General features: G+C 50.4%; 1 protein-coding gene across 3 annotated transcripts in view; it reads left to right on the top strand.

The window, feature by feature from the left end:
• Positions 1-16,981, top strand: part of IPO9 (importin 9) — a 46,183-nt gene extending 29,202 nt beyond the window's left edge. For 2 of the 3 annotated variants that reach the window (XM_029228234.1, XM_029228236.1), the window contains exons 15-24: positions 9,228-9,454; positions 11,363-11,511; positions 11,967-12,095; positions 12,700-12,975; positions 13,085-13,251; positions 13,791-13,924; positions 14,891-15,013; positions 15,352-15,456; positions 15,615-15,691; positions 16,029-16,981. In XM_029228234.1, the coding sequence (XP_029084067.1) occupies positions 9,228-9,454; positions 11,363-11,511; positions 11,967-12,095; positions 12,700-12,975; positions 13,085-13,251; positions 13,791-13,924; positions 14,891-15,013; positions 15,352-15,456; positions 15,615-15,691; positions 16,029-16,139 (1,498 nt within the window). In that variant the 3' untranslated portion in view covers positions 16,140-16,981. The remainder of the gene's footprint in view (positions 1-9,227; positions 9,455-11,362; positions 11,512-11,966; positions 12,096-12,699; positions 12,976-13,084; positions 13,252-13,790; positions 13,925-14,890; positions 15,014-15,351; positions 15,457-15,614; positions 15,692-16,028) is intronic. The other variant, XM_029228235.1, reaches the window with a different exon arrangement.
• The last annotated feature ends 5,778 nt before the right edge of the window (positions 16,982-22,759 follow it).

Here is a 22,759-nt window from a genome sequence, read left to right as displayed (position 1 = left end):
ACATCCCAGCCACTGACTTGCCGACCATAGTCCCGGCTACAGCCCCATTTGGCTTTGGTTCTGTCATCGGCACTGTACACCAAGGGACCCAGGGGGAATCTCACCCACCTGTATGTCAGATAATAGAAACACAGACCTCGGTCCCAGCTGTGGATCTTGACGTGGTCCAGGACCTCCTGGAGAACACTGACTGAGACAGTTACCCACAGACGAGAGAGCCTTTGTCGAAGTCCAAAGCCCAGTGGAGAAGTTCTAGCACACCGCTGGAGCAAAAAAAAAATCCAAGATTGGACACTTGGAAGAGGTCAGTCAGTAAAGCCTGGAGGAGGTGACTGCTACTGCAGATGTGCAGGCAGCAGTGCAAGACATAAAGGAACATGAAAAACCAAGGAAGCATGATATCACAAAAGAAACACAATAATGTTCCAGTTAACCAACCCCAAAGGCGTGGAGATCTGTGATTTATCTGATAAAGAATTTCAAAACAGCCATTTTAAGGAGCTCCGTGAGCTACAAGAAAACACAGAAAGACAATTCCATGAAATCAGAAAAACAACTCACAGACAACACGAGAAGTTCAACAAAGAGAGAAATCATAAAAAAGAACCAGACAAATTCTGGAGCTGAAGGATACAGAGAATGAAATGGAAAATGCAGTAGAGAGCATCAGTAGCAGAATGGATCGGGCAGAAGAAAAAGCCTGTGAAATAGAAGGCAGAACCTTCAAAATTATCCAATCAGAGGAGGATAGAGAATAAAGAATGAAAAAGAAGGAAGAAAATGTGAACTATGGGATATCTTTAGGAGAAGCAGTCTACAAATTATTAGAGTCCCAGGAGAAGAGAGGGAGAAGGGGCAAAAAGCTTTTTAAAGAAATAGTGTCTGAAAACTTTCCAAATCTGAGGAGAGATTTGTACCTCCTACTTATAAAGCTAATATATCACCCCAAAATTTCAATCCAGGGTGATCTTCTCCAAGACAAAATGTAGTAAAAACTATCTAAACTCAAAGACAGAGGGAATTTTCCAAAGCAGCAAGAGGAAAAAACTGTTCTCTCATACAAGGGAACTCCCATAAGGCTAGCAACAGATTTCTCAGCAGAAACTTTGCAGGCCAGGAGACAGTGGGATGATGTATTCTAGGTGCTGAAAGAAAAAACTGCCAACCAAGAGTGCTTTAGCTAGGAAAATTGTCCTTCAGAACTGAAGACAAGCTGAAGACTTTCCCAGACAACAAAGCTGAAGGGGTTCTTCACCACTAGACCTGCCTTACAAGAAATGCCAAGAGGAGTTCTTCAAGCTGAAATGAAAGGATGCTAATTAATAATGTGAAAATATATAACACACTGGTACAGGTAAGTATATAATCGATTCGGAATACTCTGATACTGTAATATGGTGGTGTGTTAACCACCTAACTCTAGTATAAAGGTTAAAGGATGAAAGTGTTAAAAATAACTAGCTAAATACTTTATGATTATCATTACGAATACACAGTATAAAAGGAGTTAAATCGTGACATCAGAAACATTAAAGGAAGGGAATAAAGGGGTAGAATTTTTGTATGCAGTCAAAGTTAAGTTGTCAGTGTGAAATAGACTATCATATCTATAAAATGTCTTATGGTAGCCACAAAGCAAAAATCTATGATAGACGCACAAAAGAGAAAGAGAAAGGAGTCAAAGCATTCCACCACGGAAGATCACCATTCACGAAGGAAGACATCCAGAGAGAAGGGTCGGGGGAACAGGGGACTACAGAAGAGCCAGAAAACAGTTAATAAAATGGGCTTACTTATCAAAACTTATTTAAATGGATTAAATTCTCCAGTTAAAAGTCAAAGTAGCTGAGTGGATTGAAAAAGAAGACCCAACTATATGCTGCCCAAAAGAGACTATAGGTTTTAGTACACACATAGGCTCAAAGTAAAGGGATGGAAAAAGATACTCCGTGTAAGTAGAGACCAAAAGAGAGGGAGGGTATCTATACTTTTATCAAAGTAGACTTTAATTCAAAAGCTGTAACAAGGAACAAAGGTCATTATATGATAAGGGGGTTAATTCATCAGGAAGATACAACAATTATAAATATATGTGCACCTGCCATCAGAGCAGGTAAATATATTAAGCAAATATCAATATCTGAGAGGAGAAATAGACAACAGCACAATAATAGCAGGAGATTTATACCCCACCCTCAACAATGAATATGCTCATCCAAACAGAAAATCAATAGGGAAACGTTGGACTTAAACTATACTTTCAACCAAATGGACCCAACAGCATACAGAACATTCCATCCAACAGCAGCAGAACATACATCCTTCCCAAGCATGCATGGAGCATTCTCCAGGATAAGTCATGAAGCAGGTTTTAATGAATTTAAGATTAAAATAATACCAAGTATCTTTTCTGATCACGCCGAGATGAAACTGGAAATCAATTACAGTAGGAAAACTGGAAAAATCACAAATATATGGAAATTAAACAACACACTTCTAAACAACCCGTGGATCAAAGAACTCAAAAGAGAGATCTAAGAATATTCTGAGGGACTTGCCTGGGGGCGCAGCGGTTAAGAATCTGCCTGCCAATGCAGGGGACACGGGTTCGAGCCCTGGTCTGGGAAGATCCCACAAGCTGCAGAGCACCTAAGCCTGTGAGCCACAACTACTGAACCTGTGCTCTAGAGCCCGCGTGCCACAACTACTGAAGCCTGTGTGCCTAGAGCCCGTGCTCCACAACAGGAGAAGCCACCGCAATGAGAAGCCCACACACTGCAATGAAGAGTGGCCCCCACTCACTGCAACTAGAGAAAGGCCACGCACAGCAATGAAGACCCAACACAGCCAAAAATAAATAAATAAATAATAAATTAATTTTGAAAAATAATAAAGATATTCTAAAACACACGAAAATGGAAAATACAAATACCAAAACTTATGGGATGCAGCAAAAGGAGTTTTAAGAAGGAAGTTTATAGATAAAAACACCTACATTAAGAAAAAAGAAAGATCTCAAACAACCTAACTTTATACCTCAGGAATTAGAGAACAAACTAAGCCCAAAGGTAGCAGTAGGAAGAAGAGAGCAGCAATAAATAAAATAAAGAGCAGAAAAATATTAGAAAAACTTAGTGAGACTAAGAGCTGGTTTTTTGAAAAGATAAACAAAATTGACAGACTTTAGCTAGACTAAAAAGAAGAGAGAGAAGACTCAAGTACAGAATCAGAAATGAAAGGGGAAACTTTACAACTGATAACACAGAAAGACAAAGGTTCATAAGAGACGACTGTGAACAGGTGTATGCCAACAAATTGGATAACCTAAAAGAAATGCGTAAATTCCTAGAAACGTACAGCCTAACAAAACTGAATCATAAAGAAATTGAAAATCTGAACAGACCAATAACTAACAAGGAGAGTGAGTCAGTAATCAAAAACCTCCCATAAGACAAAAGCCCAGGACCAGGTGGTTTCACTGGTAAGTTCTACAGACATTTAAAGAAGAATTAATACCATTCCTTCTCAAACTCTTTCCAAAAAATTGAAGAGGAGGGAACATTTCCAAACTCATTTTACTAGGCCAGCATTTCCTGATAACAAAGCCATACAAGGGCACTACAGGAAAAGAAAACTACAGGCCAGTATGCCTGATGAATATAGACGCAGAGATTCTCAACACAGTACTAGCAAACTGAATTCAACAACGCAGTAAAAGGATCACAAACCATGATCAAGTGGGATCTATCCCTGGGGTGCAAGGATGGTTCAACATACCATAAATCGACAAATGTCATACACCAATTAATAGAATGAAAAATTAAAAATCACATGAATATCTTAATAGATGCAGAAAAAGCATTTGACAAAATTCAGTACTCATTCATGACAAAAACTTTCAAAAAAGTGTGTAGAAGGAACACATCCCAACACAGTAAAGGCCATATATGACAACCCCCCCCCGCCAGCTAACATCATATTCAACAGTGAAAGGCTGAAAGCTTTTTCTCTAAGATGAAGAACAAGGTAAGGGTACCCACTCTCACCACTCCTCTTCAACACAGTACTGGAAGTCCCAGCCAGAGCAATTAGAAAAGAAAAGAAGAAATAATGAACTATCACAAAGAGAAATTTAAAAAACAATCTCCTGTACGATTGCATCAAAAACAATAAAATGCCTAAGCATAAGTTTAACCAAGATGGTGAAAGATCTATACAGAGAAAACTGTAAGACATTGATGAAAGATTGAAGAAGTATACACAGAAAACTATAAGACATTGATGAAAGATTGAAGAAGACACAAATAGAAAGATGTTTCATACTCATGGATTGGAATAATGAATATTTTTCAAATGTCCAAACTACCCAAAGCAGTGTACAGATTCAGTGCAACCCCATCAAAATTCCAGTGGCATTTTTCATAGAAGAACAAAGAATTCTAACATTTGTGTGGAATCACAAGAGACCCTGAATAGCCAAAACAATCTTGAGAAAGAAAAACAAAGCTGGAGGCATCACACTTCCTGATTTTAAACTATATTACAAAGCTACAGTAATCAAAAAACAGTGTGGTATTGGCATAAAAACAGACACAGAGATCAGTGGAGCAGAACAGAGAGCCCAGCTATAAACCCACACTTACATGGTCAATTATTTTATGACAGAGGAGCCAAGAATATACAGCGGGGGAAGGACAGTCTCTTCAATAAATGATGTTCGGAAAACTGGACCCTTATCTTACACCATATACTTAGGTCACCTCAAAATCAATTAAAGACTTGAACCTAAGACCTGAAACCATAAGACTCCTGGAGGAAAACATAAAAGTTAAACTCCTTGACATTTGTCTTGGCAATGATTTTTTGTGTTTGGCAACAAAAGCAAAAGTAAACAAGTGGGACTACGTCAAACTAAAAAAGCACAGCAAAGGAAACCATCAGCCAAATGAAAAGGCAACCTACTGAATGAGGGAAGATATTTGCAAACCATTTATCTGATAAGCAGTTAATATGCAAAATATATGAAAAACTCATACAACTCAATAGCAGATAATCTGATTTTTAAAAATGGCAGAGGACTTGAATAGACACTTTTTCTAAAGAAGACATACAGATAGCCAACAGGTACATGAAAGAGCGCTCAACATCACTAGTTATCAGGAAAATGCGCATCAAAACCACAATGAGGGCTTCCCTGGTGGCGCAGTGGTTGAGAGTCCGCCTGCCGATGCAGGGGACACAGGTTCGTGCCCCGGTCCGGGAGGATCCCACACACCGTGGAGCGGCTGGGCCCATGAGCCATGGCCACTGAGCCTGCGCGTCCAGAGCCTGTGCTCCGCAACGGGAGAGGCCACAACAGTGAGAGGCCTGCGTACTGCAAAAAAAAAACCAAAACAAAACAAAACACAATGAGCCACCGCCTCAAACTTGTTAGAATGGCTATCATCAAAAAGACAAGAAATAAAAAGGTTGGTGAGGGTGTGGAGAAAAGGGAGCCCTTGTGCACTGCTGGTGGGAATGTAAATTGGTGCAGCCACTGTGGAAAACAGTATGGAGGGTCCTAAAAAAATTTAAAAATAGAACTACCATTTGATCCAGCAGTCCCATTTCTGTGTATATATCCAAAGGAAATGGAAACAGGATCTCGAAGAGGTGTCTGCACTCCTGTGTTTATTGTAATATTATTCACAGTGGCTGAGACATGGAAACAACCTGAGTGTGCATCGGTGGTTGAGTGGATGGAGATGTGTGAGTATTCGGTGGACCATAATATAACTCAGCTGCGAGAAGGAGGGAACGCCTGCCGTTTGCAGCAGCGTGGATGGACCTTGAGGGCACGGTGCTGAGTGAAATAAGCCTCACAGAGGAAGACAGATACTGCATGGTATCACTTATATGTGGAATCTTTTCAAAAGCCCAACTCATTGTAAAGGAGAGCAGGAAGGTGGTTGCTGAGGGTGGGGAGCCTGGAGAGATTGATGAAAGGGTACATGCTGTCGTCGGTCCGATGACCAAGGGCTGAGGATCTAACGTGACATATGGTGACTGCATCGTGTAACGGGACGTAGAAATTAGTGTTCTCACCCAGAAGAAGGTAAATCCGAGATGATGGACCGTGTCAATGACCTGGACGTGGGAAATCTTTCACGCTGTGCATGTACGTCCAGTCACCGCAGTGGACACAGCTAACCATTTTATAGGTCGGTCACGCCGCAATAAAGCTGAGAAGAATTTAAATTTAAAGAAATTTCAAGTTTGTTTAAATTTTATATTACTCTTAAAATCAGAAAAAATATGTGAAGAGAACTCTCTTTTTTTTTAGTAGTTTTCAATTCTCTGACTACATGGGCATTGGTTTTCTGGAAAGGTGTAACAGCTGTCTCTGGAAAAGTGACAAAAGCCATGAACGTGCACGGCAAAGAAATGGACACTCATACCTGTTTATAAAGTTTTACATCATGTGTGGAAGAGTGGACCCCAGGTTAAGAGCTTCCTGTGAAGGGCTGCTAGCTGTGCTTTCTTTCACAGCCAGGATTCTCCGTTTGGCCCTTTCCCTCTTGTTTTCCAGCCAGTTTCAGTCTGGCTTATATTCTCATCATGTCATTGAAGTGCTCATTCTCATGTCACCAGCAGCCCTTTCCTGGTCATCGTACCACCTTGGCTTTTCTTTCTTTTACCCCAGTTTTAATATATTCATTCGTATCATAGTGTATGTATTATTGCAAACTGCCTTAAACCATTTCTGAAACAAGATATTGATTGACAGATACTTCCACTTGTGTCTCATTTCTCTAGTCATATTTATGCCAGCCTTTCTCCAGAGCTCCAAATTAATGTATGTGCTTACTGGCTATGCCAGGATGGGTATCTTACAAGCACCTGAAAACTAACACATCCACTACTGAGCTTACTGTTTACCACCTCCAGGCCTACCCTACCTGTAGTCCCTGTTATAGTAAAAGTACAGATCTTGTACCTTTAGATCTTATACCTAAAGATAGAGGTCTGTACTCCCAGAGATGCCAGCTCTCTACCAGGGTTGGTGCCTTCGCCTCTCCTCCCTTCCTCCCTCTCCACTGTGGCTGCCCTGGCTCATGTGCTCAGCTTCTTGTGCCTGAAAATTAAAACTCATGGCTCTGGTTGTGCTCTTCGAACTCTGGGATACAGGTACCCAGAAGAAAGTCAGAGTATACCGGACGGTCCGTGAGGCCACAGGATAAATATGGAGCATTTTCCTGGGATGTCGGTTTTCCCTGAAGACTGTGGGGTAGGGCAAGGAAGAGATTAGGTGTTAGGAGTAATTTGTAAAAAAAAAAAAAAAAAAACTTTGATATACACTGGCTTCCAAGATAAAGTCTAACCTCCTTAGCATGGCATAGAAGATCCCATATGATCTGGCCAGATGATGCACTCTGTGGTCTCCCAGACTCTGTAAACCCTTAGAATGAGAAGCAGCGGGAAGAGGTAGGGCACAACTCAGTCCCAGTGGAGATGGATGCAGAATCTAGTCTGACGAGCCAAGAGCTGCCCACGGCCAGATGCTGAGCCAGCTCTTAAGGAGGAGTTAGATTAGAGCATGGTGGCATTGAACATAGAGATGTTATAGATGAGGAGCTCCCTGACAATCCAGCGGTTAGGACTTGGTGCTTTCACTGCCAAGGGCCTGGGTTCGATCCCTGGTTGGGGAGCTAAGATCCTGCAAGCCGCGAGGTGTGGCTTAAAAAAAATGGATGTCATGGACCAAAAAAACAAAGAATCTGAACAAATGTGCGATCTAAGCCCGCAGGTTTACTAGTCACTGTGGACCTTTGAACCCAGCAGCTGGTACAAATAATATGGTTGTAAGACACTTAAAAATTAAGTTAAGAAAAACCATTTATTGAGAACCTGGGGTCTGGGGGCCTTGTTTCTGCAGTAGGTTCTTTTAACATAGAGAAACAATGTTTTTGTTGACTTTTTTTTTTTTTTTTTTTTTGCGGTACGCGGGCCTCTCACTGCTGGGGCCCCTCCCATTGCGGAGCACAGGCTCCGGACGCGCAGGCCCAGCGGCCACGGCCCACGGGCCCAGCCGCTCCGCGGCATGTGGGATCTTCCCGGACCGGGGCACAGACCCGTGTCCCCTGCATCGGCAGGCGGACTCCCAACCACTGTGCCACCAGGGAAGCCCTTTATTGAGTTTTATTACCGTTCTGAAAATAACAAAAGTAAAGACTTAGATGATATATTTTTAATGATTGTATCCCATTGGACGTGGTAAGCAGCACCCAGTAAATATTTATTGATTGAATAAGAGGCGAATAAGGTAGAACTATGTATAGAAAACAAACTTTTTTTAAGAAATAAAACTTCCTTTTTTTAAATCTTTAAATTTTAATTTTATATTGGAATTTAGTTGATTAACAATGTTGTGTTGGTTTCAGGTGTACAGCAAAGGGATTCAGTTATACATATACATGTATCCTTTTTCAAATTCTTTTCCCATCTTGGTTATTAAAAGAGTATTGAGCAGAGTTCCCTGTGCTATACAGTAGGTCGTTGCTGGTTATCTATTTTAAATATAGCCACGTGTACATGCCAATCCCAAACTCCCAGTCTGTCCCTCCCACCCACCCCCGTAACCATAAGTTCGTACTCTTTTAAGTCAGTGAGTCTGTTTCTGTTTTGAAAACAAACTTTTAAACCCTGCAAATAGTACACCAGTTTTTTGAGTATGTGTAAAATGTTTATATACATTGATCTCATCTTAGGATGCAAAAAAAAAAACTCCAAAAGGTATAAAATCTTGGTAACATGGAAGTTAAAAAATAGTCTCCTACTAAATAACAGTTGTATTGGAAAAGATTTCAAAGCACTGTTCGGAAAATTATATCTGTATCTTAGGGATGTGGCTAAGACAGCGGTCTGAGGAGTCATAATCCATCTGACTCAATATCTTAATAATTTGGATGCAGCCATGACTGGGATTTGCTTCAAAACGAAATAGAGGGATGAGAGACATTTTAAAGGAAGTAACAAAGACCAAAGCAGAAATAAATTAGAAAACATAGAAATGATGGTGGTGATAGTTCTAAAAAAAAAGCCACAGAAAGATATAAAAAGTTAATGAGCTCTAGAAGTTGCTTCATAAAGCTTCACATGAAAATGCTGTAACACATAATGCTGATTGGAAAAACCAGGAATTGAGGGACCCGCTGATGAGTAGTTTTTGCTTATTTCTTGCTCTCCAGTTATTGTGACCAGCTGAAAGTCTCAGAGAGCACCCACGTGCTTCAGCCCTTCCTCCCCAGCATCCTGGATGGCTTAATTCACCTGGCGGCTCAGTTCAGCTCAGAGGTCCTCAACCTGGTGATGGAGACCCTGTGCATCGTTTGTACGGTAGACCCAGAGTTCACAGCGAGCATGGAGAGCAAAATCTGCCCCTTCACCATCGCCATCTTCCTAAAGTACAGTAACGGTATGCGCGAGGCTGCGCGAGGCGGGTGGGGGGTGAGTGGGCGGGGATCGGTGAGCGCTTCCCTGGGTCTGATGGTCTTAGCATTAGAAGCAAAGAATGTGACTTTGAATTAGCGAGAGTAGGGTCGTGCTATAGATCAAGCAGCACTAAACAGCAGAGAACGTATGCCTGTAACTCTTGCTGTCTAGTAGGAACTGGGAAGAAAGATAACGAAGAAAGCTAACCGGCAAGACATGTAATCTGGGACTTTGACAGTAAAGTAAGGGAATTGAGCAACTAAATCAAAAGCTTCCTAAAAGAAGAGGCCTAGAACTATAACTAGAAAAGGAAAAGTGAAGAAGGAGATGCATGGAAAGGTTTACGAATAAGGTGTTCATTGCGTGTTTTTTATAGTAGCAAAAATTTGGAAACAGTAAGAGGTTAATTAATTATATCTATAAAATGGAATGCTGTGCAGCCGTTAATAATCAAACCTCAAAGGAATTGTTAAAGCCATGAGGAAGCGCTCACCTTGTAGTAAGTGAATAGATTGTTTTCCAAAATGCGTAGAATATAACTACAAGTTTTGGTTTTGCTTTAGAAAAGGATGTATGTGTGGATATGTATATAGAAAAATTACCAGAAGAAAATGCATCAAAATGTTAAGGGTAGTTATCTCTAGGTGGTGGAATTACAGGTGTATTTTTTCCTTTAATACTTTCCTGCATTTTAAGTTTTTCTGCAGTCAGTGTGTATTAGAAATATTGAGGACATTTGTATCTGAAGAGCGAGTATTGAAGCTTGGAAGGGGGTTGGTTGTGTAACGTGATGTCATACTGAACATTTTATTCAATTCGTTCCTTCACTTAAAAATGTGTCCTAAGGAGGGTTCCACACTGCACTCTTAGATAGTCCTTGTTCTCTCCGCCCGTCACATAGTATTTATTCCATAAATACCATCATCTATTTACCCATTCTGTTCATGGACCTCTGGGTTGTTTACAGTTTTTGTCTATTACGGACAACACTGCGGTGAACTTCTAACGTGTGTCTTAGTGCCCTGCACACTGCATACGTTGTCTCATGCTAGGTAGGGGAGGGCTTTATATTTTTCTTACACAAAGCAGGTCAAGCTGAAGTTGCATTTCTTCACGAGCCCCTGCTTTTGGAAGGCTTTACCTTTTGCCCTCCGATGGCTTTGGGAGTTCTTGTGCGCGGTGACCACCCCCAGGAGATGTGCGTGGTCCTCGTCGACACGTGGGAACCTGGGAAGAGTCAGTGCTTGGGCAGTTTCTGAGACTGATGTCTTCTTAACAAAGTATCAGTGGGGGCGTTTTTTCCCCTTAAGCATTTGTTTTCATAATCAGTCCAAGTTTCACAAGAATACAGACATTAAAGATTTGTCCCAGAAAAAGAGGCAGGTTTTGTTTTAGGAATAGCTGTTGCTGACTCGTCCCTGACTTCGTGAGATCACACACATGCTGTCTCCCAGACAGCTAGCAGCTCTCCCTGCTTTTCAGGTTACTCCGGTGGCCCCAGCAGGTCCCGGGTCAGTGATGTGTAATCAAAGCAGAAGTTGTAAACATAAGGACACCAAGCGGGGAAAACCGCGGTGGGGTGGGGATGGCGGTGTGCTGAATTGGGCGATTGGGATTGACATGTATACACTGATGTGTATAAAATTGATGACTAATAAGAACCTGCAGTATAAAAAAACAAACAAAAAACAACTAATACTAAACTTTCTTTGGGTTATTTGTATGGAAATATGTTAATATAAATGTTTCAGACATTACATGAAATTTCTAAAAAAAAAAACAACAAAGCAGAAGTTGTTCACTTCAGTTAGGGCCAACAACAGGCAGCATTAAGGCAGAAGCACACACAGACCGCCAGGCGGGGGGACTCATGTTGCCTTCTGCACTTCAGATCCTGTGGTCGCCTCGCTGGCTCAGGACATCTTCAAGGAGCTGTCCCAGATTGAAGCCTGCCAGGGCCCCATGCAGATGAGGCTGATTCCCACCCTGGTCAGCATCATGCAGGCACCAGCAGACAAGATCCCTGCGGGGCTCTGTGCGGTACGGCAGTCGTTACGGGGCCGGGGTGGGGATGAGAGCGTGAGCGAGCCCTGCACGAGCCCCCCGAGATCCCACCCCGCTGACGCCGACCACCAGCAGCGTGATGTGTTCGTGGGGTGATGTTCCTGGGCTGCTTCACCCACGAGGACAGTGGGTGGTTCTCAAGGCTTTCAGAAGGGAGCTCTTGTTCCCAAGGTGCCCTCGGTGATTGGACAGTCCCATGATGACACTGTCCCTGGCTGTCCAGTCAACCTCCGCCCCCGCCCACCCCATGGCTTCTCGCGTGATGAGCTGCCGCCAGGAGACTGAGCGTACCCTCTGCTGTCTTCCTCTTCCAGAAACGCGCCTTTCATTATGAGTGTCTCTGGGTTGGTGGGTGGGCTCCTCACAGTAAGGATCTTGTTGTTGGGCCCCCTCCGCCCACCCCAGAGGCAAGCCCGACTTCTCTCCTGCAGACGGCCATTGACATCCTGACCACGGTCGTGCGGAACACGAAGCCCCCCCTCTCCCAGCTGCTTATCTGCCAGGCTTTCCCTGCTGTGGCCCAGTGCACCCTCCACACGGATGACAACGCCACCATGCAGGTATCTCCGTGCAGGTATCACCACGCAGGTGTCTGAGCCGCGGTGCCTGTGCAGCAGGCTGAGAAGTTGGACACCATTTCCTGCCTTTGAGATAGAAACCCCTCAAATCCGTATCTACCCAGAGGACCCAGGAAGGGTTCCGACTGCTAAAACCAAGACGTTCTGTGCGTCTCAGAGGTGTGAGTGCCAGCCATCCTGCTATCTGTGTCTGGGTGTTGCTGTGGCGGAAGAGATTATAGACGTACAGACTAATGAGGTCAGCAAAGGGACCGGCCTTTGGAGATCTGTAGGCAGCGTGGTTGGTGTGAGTCTGCTTTATTCTCACAGAGACCTGCAGTCCTCCCAGTTACTGCTGTGTCTTAGCTCTGTTTTCTCAGTACCGGAGGTAGAGCTTTACGGTTGAAACTCCGTTTGCGTGTCCATTCTCCCTTTGATGAGAAGCGCGCGTTTCTGAGCTAACCGATGCGGCACAGCAGAGACAGGGTGGTGCGCGCCTGTGTCTGCAACGGCGCGGCCCCAACTCCGGCGGGATGAGCCCCCCAGACCCTGCAGACGGAGGGCTTGTGTGCCCGCGGCTGACCTGGTCCCCTCCCTTGTCTCCCAGAATGGTGGTGAGTGCCTGCGGGCCTACGTGTCGGTGACGCTGGAGCAGGTGGCCCAGTGGCATGACGAGCAGGGCCACAATGGGCTGTGGTACGTGATGCAGGTGGTGAGCCAGCTCCTGGACCCCCGCACCTCTGAGTTCACTGCCGCCTTCGTGGGCCGCCTCGTGTCCACCCTCATCTCCAAGGCGGGGCGGGAGCTGGGGGAGAACCTGGACCAGATTCTCCGTGCCATTCTCAGCAAGATGCAGCAGGCGGAGACGCTCAGCGTCATGCAGGTAGGACGGCCCCAGCCCCAGAGACGCTGGCGAGGGAACGGCCACGCTGCCCTCTGTTTCCTGCCTGGCTGCCTGAGTCCCTGAAGCAGGTGTCCTCCTGTCCCACCAGTCCCTGATCATGGTGTTTGCCCACCTGGTGCACACGCAGCTGGAGCCCCTCCTGGAGTTCCTGTGCAGCCTCCCGGGGCCCACCGGCAAGCCTGCCCTGGAGTTCGTGATGGCCGAGTGGACCAGCCGCCAGCACCTCTTCTACGGGCAGTACGAGGGCAAAGTCAGGTGGGGCCGCGTCCTCCTCCTCTGGGCCTTCCGCCTCTTCCCCTGACTTGAGCTACCCAGCTGCCCGTTGCGTTCCTTTTCCCTCTGTTTCTTTCTGGCTAAACTGTATATTCAAGTAGCTGCCCTCTTGAAATTCCCAGAAGATAGTCGTCGCAGGTAGAGCGTGTGTTTTTGATCTCTGCTGGCTAGAGACCCTCCCCTGCCCGCACCTTCACCCAGCTGAAGGAAGCCCTGCTGGCGGCTTCCTCTTCTTCACAAACCCAGCTTTCTGACTTTCTGTCCACGGCGTCTCGTCACCCCACACTCCCTCTGGTGCGGACGTCGTCGTGCTGCTCACCCGCTCCGGCTTTGTTCAAGGACAGCTCTCATCCGACCGTCCGTAGGAACACGAGATCCCCTTTTCAGCCAGACTCTCTTCTGTGCCCTAATTAGTTGTGAAAGCACTTGCACGCTCCACGTGTCGGGACGTAACTGCCTGTCTCCTTGGGGTGCACTCCGAGGGGGCAGCTGATCGGCCCTCTCTGGCTCTTCCTCGCCAGCTCTGTGGCGCTGTGTAAGCTGCTCCAGCACGGCATCAACGCGGATGACAAGCGGCTGCAGGACATCCGCGTGAAGGGGGAGGAGATCCACAGCCTGGACGAGGGCACCCGCACCCGCTCCAAGTCGGCCAAGAGTGGGTGACGCTGCTCCCCTCATACACACGCACTGCCACCCCCACCCCCACCCCCACCCCCGGGGCTCAGGACACCTGGGCTGGGAGGCAGTTAAGACATGGTTGTTAGCGATGGGTTTGATAAGAAGCGGCAGAAAACCCCAGGTGAACAGTGGAGCAGAGCGTGGGTCCTGCTGCTGCTGCAAGTGGACAAGAGTCCCAGGTACAGGGATCCCCAGCATCCAGCTTCATTCTGGGCCTTGGATACCCACTTCTAGTGTCTTTGTGTCTGATTGCCTTTGGCCCATGACTCTGGTGATGTGTGGGCAGAGCGCATAGCTGCCTTCTTTTTTTTTTTTTTAATTTACCATCTTAACCCTTTTTTTTTTAATTTATTTTTTCTGCATTGGGTCTTCGTTGCTGCACGCAGGCTTTCTCTGGTTGCGGGGTGCACGGGCTTCTCACTGCGGTGGCTGCTCTTGTTGCGGAGCGCAGGCTCAGCAGTTGTGGCTCGCGGGCTCTAGAGTGCAGGCTTAGTAGTTGTGCCTCACAGGCTTAGTCGCTCCGTGGCATGCGGGATCCTCCCGGACCGGGGCTCGCACCCGTGTCCCCTGCATCGGCAGGCAGACTCTCAACCACTGCGCCACCAGGGAAGCCCTGGAGCTGCCTTCTTTAACTGCAGGTTTGCGCTCACCTGTGCTGTTTCTCAAACTGCAAGTCCCAGGGCCCGGAGTGCTCCACCCTGTGCAGGTCGCTGGTTTGCAGGCTTTTTTACTGGCAAAGCCTGTCTCCTTTGGTCCCTGAAATCTCTCATCTCTCCTGACTTGTAAACTCCTGTAGCGTGGCGCAGAACGAAGCTATTTAATTTTCCGTTGTGCCTCAGGGCTGGGTGCGGGCTGGGCAGTGGAGTGGGGCGGGGGGTGGCGCACTGCCTCGCGGGGCAGCGGCCCAGGGACAGTGGGACGTGGAGCCGCCTCCTCCTTCCAGACCCTGAGCGCTGGACCAGCGTCCCCCTGCTGGTCAAGATCCTGAAGCTGATCATCAGCGAGCTGTCCAGCGTCACGGAGGCCAACGCCGCGCGCCAGGCCGCCCCCGCAGAGTGGAGCCAAGGTGCCCGCCCTCCCTGGAGGCTGGGTTGGCAGCCAGGCCCCGGGCTCGCAGATCGCTGGCTGGCTGTCAGAGTCCCCGACGGCCCAGGCTGATCTCCAGGGTCTGCCTGCAGCACCTTGGGGGTGGCCAGGAGGCCAGCGCTTCCGGCCCCGATTGTTCCACAGAGCCTCTCGGCCTGTTCTCTCCCCACCAGCACGCTTAGTTTTCCCAGTCGGACTTGGTGAGGGGATCTGGCCTGGTCCTCTGCCACGGGCCCGCGGGGCTTCTGTGTCCCGGCCGGTCTGGGTGTGGGAGGGGGACGCGTGCGCGTGCTGCAGCTGCTTCTCGGCCCCGTGCAGATGACTCCAGCGACATGTGGGACGACCAGGAGGAGGACGACGACGACGAGGAGGACGGCCTGGCGGGCCAGCTCTTGTCCGATATTCTTGCCACGAGTAAATACGGTGAGCATCGGGGCCAGCCCCGCGCACGCCGGCACCAAGAGCGGGGCGCCCAGGGAATGTCCCGTGGGCTTGTGTACCCCTTGACCTCAGCCGTGTGGGTGCTGCCTGCCCCCCGGGGCCTGTGCGCCCTGACCCTCCCTGGCTTGGTGTCTCTCCAGAGGAGGATTACTATGAGGATGATGAGGAAGACGACCCTGATGCCCTGAAGGACCCTCTCTATCAGGTCGATCTGCAGGTGAGGGTGTCCAGAGACGGTGTCTCGCCAGCAGCCGCGGCTCAGCACCATTGCGGCTCGGCTCGGCCTCGTCTCGCCCGGTGGGCAGGGCTGGGGGAGGGCGGGGACTCTGCACCCAGGGGCTTCCTGCCCCTGCCCCGTGCTGGAATCCAGCTTCCTGGGGCTGTGTCCTAGCGGTGGATTGCAAGGTGTGGTCTTGGGAAATCCCTGTGGAATTCAGTCTCTGGGTTGAACCTTCCCTAGAGCCAAGAACGGGCAAGCATCCCTGGGGCACTGGCACTAGTGTGAAGGCCAGTGGTTCCCGCCCTCAGGGACGCCTCCCTCCTCGTTCCTCCAGGCGTACCTCACGGACTTCCTCTGCCAGTTTGCTCAGCAGCCCTGCTACGTGGTGTTCTCAGGCCACCTCAACGACCACGAGAGGCGGGTTCTGCAGACCATTGGCATCTGAGACGGTCCTCGGTCCTCCTCCCGCCCCGACGCACACCGTTCTGCGGCCCTCACTGGCCTTGAGATGCACTTTCTTCTCAGCCGGGAGCGGCCTCTGCAGAGTGACACTGACAGTACAGACCAGGCTCACCAGTGCCATCACCTAGGAATGCTGGAACAAAGGACATTTCCCAAAGTACCCTGAAGAAGCCCGTCTCTGGAACCTTTTTGTCCCCAGCTGTGTCCACCTCTGCTCCTAGAGTCCTCTGCTGGCCGGGCCAGAAACATAGTGCCCAGAAGGGTTTTACGTGTTCGTGGATTATTTGGCCTCGCCTGAGGAGCACCGGAAGTCACGACCGTTGAGATTCTAAAGTGGACCTGTTTCCTTTCGCAGGACAGCTGACGTGTTCAGATAGGAATACCCTCGGGAGACAGTGGTGTTTTCTGCCCCTACCGCAGACGTGCTGGGTCTCGTAGGAGCGAGGGGAAGCAGCGCCAGGGACCCCTGTTCCTCCTGCGGCACTGAGACTCCCCGTCGAAGGAGGTCATGTTGGTTTTGCCTCGTTGCATGACAGCCCCTCCCCGACGCTGTTCCTCTGTATACGTGCGCGCACGGGATAAGCCAGACACGTGGCAATTTGTTTTTCCTTTTTTAGAAAAAAAAAAAAAAAAAATGGAAAAACAGATTTTTTTTAAAAGTCCACCTGACCCAACCATATTTAACATGCCTCTCACACACATCCCCACACAGTCTGATATTCAGAGGCTCCCCCTCTCCCTCAGGAATTCTCTAAGATGGGTAAGTTGTAGCCCTCAAATTTGCAATGTGTATTTTTCTAGGAGAGTAAAGTAATCTTTACAAATGAATTTAGTCTGCATGGTATAAGGTGTCTCAGCACCTCTGCCTTCCATTCCTTTTAGAAGGAAAATTAAAATGGGAAAGGCTTAGGTAGAGCCATGTAGTAGACACCCTTGTGTGTTTTAGCTGACCTAGAGGAAATGATTGATTCTCCTAGTTGGGAATTGTCTGTGGTGGGCTCAAAAGTGAATGAGGATAAGAAATCAGGAGGAGGAAGGTGAATTAGCCCGGCAGCCCCTTTCTTGGTGCTGCCCACACCCAGCGCCCCATTTTTAATAGCTGCAGAGCGTTCCTTTAGGGTGGCGGTGTCAGCGGGAAAAGAGAATATAAACTGAATTTAACTCTCTCAAGGAAAGACCACCCCCCATGGGCATTGATTCTGCGGGGCTGCCTCGGGAGCCTCGGGACTTGTTGCCGCTAGGTGTCCCTGCTGGTCACCGCCCCCCACCTGCAGTGGAAAGCCTGGGAGGGGGGTGGTGTGTGTGTGTTCCCGGGGCTGCCAGCCAGGCCCTGGGCTCATGCCGCCTCTGACCACTGCTCCTCCCCCCATGATTCTGGGGAGATGACGGCACGTCTGGCCACTGGTGCTCAGAGACTCGCCCCACGGTTGTAGGTCTGAAGACAGGGCTCGGTGCTGAAGGTCCACCAGGCCAGGATGTCCCGGATAGGCACAAAGGAGTGGTCTCGTGCCAGCAGCATGGGAGGCGCGGGGCTCCCACACAGTGGCCGGGCCTGCTCCCTAGGAAGCCTGTCTGCATCCAGTGCCGGAGTGATCCTCCAGCGAGGTCCTCTCCTCCTGCTCTCCTCTCGCTGGTTTTGGGGAGGACCGGGCCTCCTGCCTCAGAACTTGAGTCCTGAAGGAAAGGGTCACGGCAGCATTTGGGGGGCTACCCCCGCCCCACAGACTTAGCGCTGTGGGCGAGAGCAGAGGCAGCCCTCGGCGTGCAGGCTTCCAGAGCGCTGTCACACACGCATCCCGTTTACCTCGACAGCTGGTTCCCACTAGACGTTTCCATTCTGTCCTTGAGGAAGAGAGTTCAGAGACTACATCCGTTGTCAGGGCAGGAGGTGAAGAAGACCTGCTGGAGGCCCGGGGAACTGACAAAAAGTTACTCTCTAGCTCCTCCTTTGTGTCTGTCTTTTTGGCCAGAGAGCTAGCTCCAGTATGGAAAGGGTGGCAACCTGTTTGCAAGGAGTTGGAGTTCAAGGTCAGACCGTTGGAGAATAAGAGCCCTTGGCTGTTCTGAGATCCTTCAGGTCCCCTGACCCTGAAGAACAGCGGCGGCTAGGACACCAGGGCCTCGCCCAGGGCTTCACAGAGCTCTCAGTGGAGAGAAGGCGCACGGGTACGAAAGCGCACAGGCGGGAAAGGAAGCCGAGGAGCACAGGCCCCTGACCTTCGAGCGCCGCTGCCTGGGGAGCACGGACCAGCCAGTGACTCAGGCAAGCACGATAAAGTGTAAAAGAGCGAGTGATGTCAAACTGGCCTCAGTGTCTAGTTTTAATAACATACCAGGTGAAATCTGGACACGGTAAAAGCAAAAGCATTAGGAAAGCAAAAGTGGGTAACTGTCCACCAGCTCTCTGCAGATTAACCCATCGGGTGGTTTATGGTGTGCCCCAGGGCACTCTGTCCTCAGCCCTCCTTTGATGTAAGTGGCTGGTGAGGGCTTTTTTATGCCTTACCTTCCGGAAGAGGGTTTGAGGCCATTTACAGAAGAAATAGGTCCTAGACAAGGGCGGAGGGGGAGGCACTGATCCTATCCTCAGATACGGTCCAAACATCTCTACAAGCTGCAAAAAGTGGGCAGAATCTCTGTGTAAGGTTTTCAAAGATGAGGATTGACAAGAGCATCCATGAAAAAAGCCAAGGATTCCAAAGCACCGCTGTTGCACAATCCCGTGCCAGTACTGAGTGTCTGTGATGCCAGGAGCTATTCACGCGTCTCTGCAAAACCCCCGTACAGACGAAGGCTGGGGTTGCAGCACAGCGTCCAGAGCGTCATGTACGGCAACCTCGAGCTTCCTGTGCCTGGCAGCGGGCCTGGAGTGCTCTGTCCCGTCTGGTGTCCAACGAGGACTCTGTGACAGAGGAGGCCCATCTACAAGGGGAAGGCCAGGTGGACGGCCTGGATCGTGTCGAGGAAAGAAGCTGGAAGGGCTGGGGGACTTGGGCAGACGGGACATCGCTCTGGAAGGTTAAAGGCCTGTCCCGTGGAAGACACTAACCCGGCAGACCCGTGGCCACTAAGGAGATGGTAACACAGCCGATTTCCTGGCTCCTCTGTTTCCATTGTGTTTCAGCAAACATCAAGCCTCTCTCACATGCAAGGCCGTTGCCGGGTGCAAGGGGCTTGGCCCCTTCCCCAAGGAGCCAGTCTAGTAGGGGATGAGAAACAGTGCGGTGGCTCTGGGGATGTTACGAGAGAAATTGGTTCTGGGTTGAGTGCCCACTGCCCGAAGGGAATGGCTAATGGCGATGGGGTAGGCTGCCCTTGCAGGGCGGCTGACAGCTGCCGATGCACAGAAGCACAAAATGCAGGGCTGCTCTACGTGTCACCTGTTGATCTCGTTTAGACCTTCTGCCGTGGATCCTTGACCGTGGCTCGGGGAGGAGGGTGTTAGGGGGAGTCGGAAGCCCACTTAGGACTTACAGGAGGCCCTCGGTTCTCCGTATTTGCGATTCAACCAACCAGGGACAGGGTGATCCTGTAGTAGTTACTGTTGGAAAAACCCACGTCTTAGCGGACCCGCACGATTCAGACCCATGTTCAAGGGTCAGCTCTAACCTTACAGAGTAGGTGCTGTGTCCACCCCGTTTACAGGTGGATGAAACAGGCCCAGAGATGCACGATTACGAGGCTGAGACAAGCGACAACCTCCGGTCCTCGGCTTCCTTCTCTGTGAAACGGGGAACTGACACCTGCCTCAGGGCTGTGGTTACACATAAAGAGGACCGGCTTGAAGACCCTCAGGCTTGGGCGGGGGGCGTCTGCCCCTTGCCTCCCCACCCTGCAGTCGCAGGGAGCTGTGTTTGGCGGTCTCCCTGACTCACTGGGTTAGAGTGACTCAGTTTCACAGATGCTGCTGCTAAATTAGGGCCTTGGTGAGCCTTTGGGAAGACAGCTCTGTGAGGGTCCTGCTGTGGGTGCGGGGGACAGAAACGGAGGCGGCGGCGGCGGCGGCGGCGGCTCCTGCCTACCGCCTGCTAAGCAGAGCTTTTCCATGTTGGTCTGCGTGACATTATAAAATATCGATGTATTAATCTACTTTCACTAGGTTTTTTTCTCTCCACTTATTCCAGGAACATAGCCGAGTTTTTGCACTTCCTTGCCTTAGCTGCTTTTGCACGGGGAAGGCAGAACTGTTTGAGGATAAGCTGCTTCTGGATCCTTGATTGAAAGGTTGCATCAACTGAGATTAGGCCCAGGGTCTTGGAGGAAGAGAGGGGGAAGGGTCCCAGAAGACAGGAAGGGAGCTTCTAGAAGTCCGCGGGCCCGTGAGTCGTGAGGACCCTGCCCTGATCCTGGCAGAGCACCTGGAGATGTGAGGGCTGGACACGGGGCACCGGGGCTCCCCGGAAGGTCCCTGTGCCTGGGCCGCGTTAAGTCGAGGCCGCTGGACTCGCAGGCCCCCCAAACTCACATCTGCAGAGCCCGCCCCCGTGTTTGCACTGTGTGAGGTCCCGGGACCTTTTTGGGATCCTGGCGGGGCTGGGGGGGCAAACCACAGGGACAACAGACTGAACTCCCCACCAGCTGGCAGGATAGAGACTCAGTCTGATCTCATTCGACTGAAAGAAAGAAGCCTGGCCTTCTTGCACCCCTGGTTCCCAGCCTGGCTCCCCTGCCTGACCGCGTGCTCACCGGCTGCGGTAGGAGGGCCAGTTCCGCCCAGGCCCCGCCTGTGACCTGCCAGTGACCTCCAGCAAATCCTTTTTCCGCTGAATAGAGAGAGAAGGACCAGAGTGCCTCTGCCGGCTGACCTGCGGTTCTGGTGGGTCTGACTGAACCCTAGTCCGTTTACAGCGCGGAAGCCGAGGCCAGAGGGGCTGGGCAGTTTCTCCAGTTCGCAGAGCCAGGAAGTGGCAGAGCAGGGCCCCTGCCCTGGCCGGTGGTTCGGAGCGGGGACTCTGCATCCTGCATCCCAGCTCGGCTGTTCATCCCCTGGGGCCGCTTTGGACGAGCTGCTGAATCCCCAGCCGCCACCTCCCGGTCCGAGGAACGCCTCCCGCAGCGATTCCGACTGCGGGGCTGCCTCACCGCCGGTGCCGTGGGGGCCATGATTAGGCTAGTACTGAGCCCAGTGTCGATCTCAGCACCTGGAGCCGCCCTCGCACAGCCGGTCTTGCCGAGGAAGACGGGCCGTTCGCATCTGCGCAGATGGTTCACGCGGGGTCAGGCTGAAAACAGACCCCGGGTGGGAAGGGTCGGTGAGCCCTTCCCCGGAGAGGGAGTGGGGACAGAGGAGAGCTGTCAGCGGAGCCTTCTTCCTCTCTTACCCTCAGTCCCAAAATAGCACTTGTCTGCCCCACCCTGCCCAGCTGGCAGGGCTGCAGGCTGAGTAAGGTGCCATTTAAAGACAACCTGGCTCTCCCCGTCTGCCCCGCTGGCCGGACCTGGACCTCTGCTGCTCCTACAGCCACCCAGGGCAGGCTGGCTACCTCTGCCTGCTTTCCTGAGACCCTGGCTGCCCAGGTTCTGCCTAGACTGTCCTGGGACTCTGCAAAGAAGCAGAAGCCCGGCATTCTGTGAGCGGTAACCCTCCAAAGGCAGTGACAAAAATCCCTCTAGAGAAGAGCGCTCCTTCCTACCTGGAGCTGGAGCAGCGGTGAGGCCCGTCCCCCTTACCCCCCCCCCCCCCCCGCCCCCTGCACACACACACACATCCCTCCCCCACCAAGAGGACAAATACAGGAGGCAGCATTCCGTTTACAGCAAGAGTCAAGCTTGGGGCTTCCCTGGTGGCGCAGTGGTTAAGAATCCGCCTGTCAATGCAGGGGACACGGGTTCGAGCCCTGGTCCCGGAAGATCCCACATGCCGCGGAGCAACTAAGCCCGTGAGCCGCAACTACTGAGCCTGCGCTCTAGAGCCCGCGAGCCACAACTACTGAAGCCCGCTCACCTACAGCCTGTGCTCCGCAACAAGAGAAGCCACCGCAATGAAAAGCCCGCGCACTGCAACGAAGACCCAGCGCACCCAAAAATAAATTAATTAAAAAAATAAAAAGTCAAGCTAGACACCAGGAAAAACCTGATGAAAGAGAAATGTGTGTTAATCCTGGGGCAGAGGAGCCAGGAGACTCTGTTCCCTCGGTGCAATGAGATTACATCAGGCAGACAAAACGGTGTAATGACCTCTCTGGAGGAGCTGGGTGGACAGAGGCCCGCGGGGTGGAGGAGGGCAGCGTGCCCGCAGGGCTCTCCTGAAGAAGAGCCTGACTGCCCGGAGGCGAGGGAAGGAGGGAAGGGAGTCACTCTGGTCTCAAGATGGCTCAGCTTGGACCATGGGCTAGGCGGTCGGGAGGGGCAGGAACCTCTGGAGTGGAAGCCCCAGGGCCCCGGGCCTGGGGAGGTAAGGGGGGCCTCGGGGATGCCCAGGTAAGTCTGCTCTGATTTGAAGAGGAGCGTCAAGCAGCGGGGAGGAGGCCCTGGTCATTGCCCCACGGTGGGATGACTCAGCAGAGTACTGCCACAGCCCCGGGCCAAGCCCAAACTGGGTCACGGGCTTGCCCTGCCCTCCCCCCCCCCCCCCCCCCCCCCCCCCCCCCCCCCCCCCCCCCC

This window comes from Monodon monoceros, unplaced genomic scaffold, assembly GCF_005190385.1.
Source record: "Monodon monoceros isolate NGI ecotype Baffin Bay Population unplaced genomic scaffold, NGI_Narwhal_1 Super_Scaffold_18, whole genome shotgun sequence".
NCBI lineage: Eukaryota > Metazoa > Chordata > Mammalia > Artiodactyla > Monodontidae > Monodon > Monodon monoceros.
This window is presented reverse-complemented; position numbering and strand designations above follow the sequence as displayed.